Source organism: Diabrotica undecimpunctata, chromosome 11 (assembly GCF_040954645.1).
Source record: "Diabrotica undecimpunctata isolate CICGRU chromosome 11, icDiaUnde3, whole genome shotgun sequence".
NCBI classification, from domain to species: domain Eukaryota; kingdom Metazoa; phylum Arthropoda; class Insecta; order Coleoptera; family Chrysomelidae; genus Diabrotica; species Diabrotica undecimpunctata.
The window spans coordinates 26,764,543-26,768,657 of NC_092813.1; the positions used below are offsets into that span (position 1 = coordinate 26,764,543).

Sequence of the window (4,115 nt, forward strand, 5' to 3'; positions counted from 1 at the left end):
GGTAGGTCCGACTCTCTTTATTTAAAAGTAAATTAGCAAGATAATGCCAAGAGTTGAAACTGGTTTTTTAAATAATTAATAAATACGAAATATAAATAATGTTCTTCGTATGTAAATAAAAACAATGTTTGTAATCAAATTACTGCCAATTTGGAAACTATACTTACAGCTATTAACAGACCACTGTACACTGCTTCTATATATTTCGGTTTTTTTTTTATTTAAATTAATGTGACTCGGCTGCAATGGCCATTGACACAAACAATATTGTGTACAATAATTATTACAATAAATACATGTTACTAATTGCTACAGTATGTTAATCTATAAGTTTAGAGCCTATGACTAAATAATACAACAGTTTTATCACTAAGATAAAAGTTAAAGGTAAAATACATAGAAAACAAGGGGTCATAATCTGTTGAACAACTGAATGTCTTTCAAGAAACCAATTAGGTTAAAGACTTGATCAGACGAGTTTAAAACGTCTTTGATATTTGACTTAAGTTTATGTTGCACTCTGTGTTTTGCGTACCGGGGACACTCGATCAGGATATGTTTCACGGTTAATACACTTGAGCAGATTTGGCAATTGGGCTTCGGCTCGGATTTCATTAAATATTCATGTGTGAATCGGGTATGTCCTATTCTTAATCTTCGGATGACAGCTTTTTCGTTTCTAGACATTTTTGGAAGTTTAAATTTTTCAACAGTCTGCCGGATCTCATGTAATGCACTCTTGATTGTGTTCCAGTGGGTTTGCCAGGTATGATATTGTTGTTGCTTGAAGATTTGCTTTAGGTCATTACGGATTTGAATATGTTGGGCTTTTGAGGATTGACTGTTTACACAAGAAGCTTGCTTGGCTGCTTGGTCTGCTTTTTCATTACCGGGGATGCCAACATGAGATGGTAGCCAGATGATCGTGACATCTGGCTACCATCTGACTCGCTTGAAAAGCGAGTGCATTGTGTGTCCTATGGATTTCTTGAACTAAGGGATGCTGAGAGTATGGGCTTTTTATCGATTGTAGTGATGACAGCGAGTCTGTGCATATTGCTTGGTTTTTATGATCTGTTTTTAGTTTTTTAAAAGCCTCTAGTATTGCATAAAGTTCTCCAGTGTATACGCTGCATAAATTCGGTAAAAAAGATGATTTGATTACTTCATCATGTGTGGTAACGGCACATCCAACGCCTGCTTCGCTTTTGGAGGCATCTGTATACAGAATTGTTTGGAATTGGTACTTGCTTATAATTTCTTTGAAGTGTTGCCTTATGAGAAGGCTTGAGGTTTCATGTTTACTGTATTCAAATAGACAAGTGATTGAATGTGGGATTGGTCTATTCCAAGGCGGGGTATCCGGGATTGGGAAGGGATGTGTTTTAGTAAGGTCGATGGTATTTCTTAGAGTTAATTTCTGGATGTCTATTATTGATTGGATCCTTTGTGGGGTCTCCGGAGGCGATGCTGAAGTAATTAAATGGTAGACTGGATTGGATGGGTTTGCGGATACGGAAGCAAAGTAAGATTGGAGAAGATACTCTCGTCGAATCCAGAGAGGTGGTTCATTAGCCTCGAAGTAAAGGCTATCTATGGGACTGGATTTGAAAGCGCCTAAGCAAAGACGAATAGAAGTGTTTTGCACAGAGTTCAGTAGCTTTAAGTCAGATTTTGATGCAGACATATATATGAAGCTGCCGTAGTCCAGTTTTGAGCGGATTAAAGCTCTATATATATTAAGTAAGATGGTTTCGTCCGCACCCCATGTGTACTTTGATAGTGCCTTGATGATATTGAGTCTCTTCATTGCATTGCCCTTTAATACACTAATATGCTGTTTCCAAGTTAGCCTACTGTCAAACGTTAAACCAAGTATTTTGTGATGAGTAACTAGTTGCAATGGAGTTCCATTAAGGGTGATAATTGGACTTTGGCTGCAGGGTCTTCTGCTAAACCGTATTAATTTGGATTTAGTCGTTGAAAGGGCTAATCCGGTTTTTTTGGACCATTCGCTAAGTTGATTTACAGCGGTTTGGAGTACGTTGCATGTGGCGATTTCCCTGACAATATAAAATAAGGTCATCTGCGTATATTAAGTGCTTGACTGGTGGACAAATACTGGAACAAATATCATTTATTGCAAGAATGAACAGTGTTGTACTGAGTACTGAACCTTGTGGAACTCCATTATCTTGCCCGAATGTCGCCGAAATTTCCCCATTTGTTTTTACTTTGAACGTTCTTTGTTGTAAAAAGTTTTTTATGAAGGAGTAAATATTTCCTGTTATCTTGTATTGACGAAGCTTTTCAAGAATGGCTTGGGGCGAGATAGTATCGAAAGCTCCTTCTATATCAAAGACAGTAGCGATCAGATCCTGTTTGTTTGAAATAGCGGAAGCTATTTGTGTTTGTAATAGCACTAAATTGTCAAGAGTTGAACGGTGACGTCTGAAACCGGATTGCGCTGAGTCAATTATTGCATATTTTTTGAGAAGCCATGTTAATCTTGAATTAATCATTTTCTCAAACAGTTTACATAATGAACAGGTTAAAGAGATCTGTAGATTTTGTTAGGTTTGAGGGTAGATCAGATTTTTTTATTGGTATGATAATTGATTCACGCCACAGTTTGGGTAATTGCTGAGTATGCCATATCTTGTTATAAAGATTCAACAGTGTTGCGAGGCTGGAATGAGATAAATTTTTGATGAATATAATTGGGATATTGTCTGGTCCAGCGGCGGAGTTCGTACAAGAGGATAGTGCAAGTGCTAATTCTTCTTGTGTAAAAGGAATGTTAATAGCATCAATGTCGTGTCTACTAATTTGTGGAACAAGAGGAATTTGTATATTCTGGTCATTTGGTCTTTCAATCTGTTCGACTTCAGACCTGAATTTCCATGCAAAACTTTCAGCCATTATTTGAGCAATTTTTTGGTTATCTGTTATAACGTTTCCATTCAGTGATATTGCTGGATTTTTTGGAGGAGTTTTATGACCTTTCATTTGTCTTATTTTTATCCAAACTTTAAAAGGTGGAGTATCACTAGTAATTGTAGAGACAAAATTTTGCCAGGAATCTTTTTTACTTTTTTTAAGGACATATTTCGCTTTGGCTCTTAGCTTTTTGAAATAGATTGGGTTTTCTTGAGTTCTTCTTTTTCGATATCTGTTGAGGGCTGTTTTGCATTGACGTACAGTTAGTTCACATTCTGAATTCCACCATGGTACTGCTTTTTTAGAGGGGCAAATTGTTATTTTTTTTACATGATTTTCTGCAGACATAATAATGCAGTTGTTAAAGAGAGTTATTGCCTCGTCTATATCTTCAGATTGTTGAAGTAATAAAATATGATCTTCGGCGCTAGCTTGAAAATTATTCCAGTCCGCTGTAGCGATATTCCATTTAGTAATGGTGCAAAAATTTTTATTGCTATTTGTTATGACTATCGGAAAGTGGTTACTATCATATAGGCTATCTAAAGTATACCATGAGAGTGAATCGGCAGACTTGGGATCACATATGCTTAGATCGATAGATGAGTAAGTTCCTGAGGCAATGTTAAAATATGTACTGGCTCCACCATGCATCAGACAAGTATTATTGCAACTCAATACGGCCTCTACGGTTTTTCCTCTACCAAAAGTTTTCTTTGAGCCCCACATGGTATTATGGGCGTTAAAGTCTCCAACTAGTATAAAAGGACTGGGAAGTTGGCGGATTAAATCATCTAACTCGGTTTCTGTTAAGTTATAATTAGGTGGAATATATGTACTGCATATGGTTATTTGGTCGGGACACCAGACAGTTATTGCTATAGCTCCAAATTGGTGGTTAGGATATATTGTATAGAAAATAAATCATTAGATACAAAGATAGATGTTCCCCCACTTGCTCTTATAAACGTAGGCCTACGGAAATGGTAACCTTCAAAATTTTTAAGTTCACGTCTATGTGTTTCCTTGAAATTGGTTTCTTGAAGGCAGATAATATCTGCTTTTGTATTATTTATTAATTGTTGTAAGCGTTCTAAGCGAGGGTAGAACCCATCGCAGTTCCACTGCACTAACGTGAAAGTAAAAAAATTTTTAACATTTAGAACGTTGAGAGG

General features: G+C 36.5%; 1 protein-coding gene across 1 annotated transcript; it reads right to left on the reverse strand.

The window, feature by feature from the left end:
• Positions 1–2,535: 2,535 nt before the first annotated feature.
• LOC140452803 (uncharacterized) lies at positions 2,536–3,669 on the reverse strand. Its single transcript, XM_072547133.1, has one exon. It carries the CDS (start codon positions 3,667–3,669, stop codon positions 2,536–2,538), a length of 1,134 nt encoding a protein of 377 aa, XP_072403234.1.
• Positions 3,670–4,115: the final 446 nt, after the last annotated feature.

Coding starts and splice junctions, on each gene's coding strand:
- LOC140452803 (XM_072547133.1), bottom strand. CDS start 3,669: ATGTGGGGCTCAAAGAAAACTTTTGGTAGAGGAAAAACCGTAGAGGCC.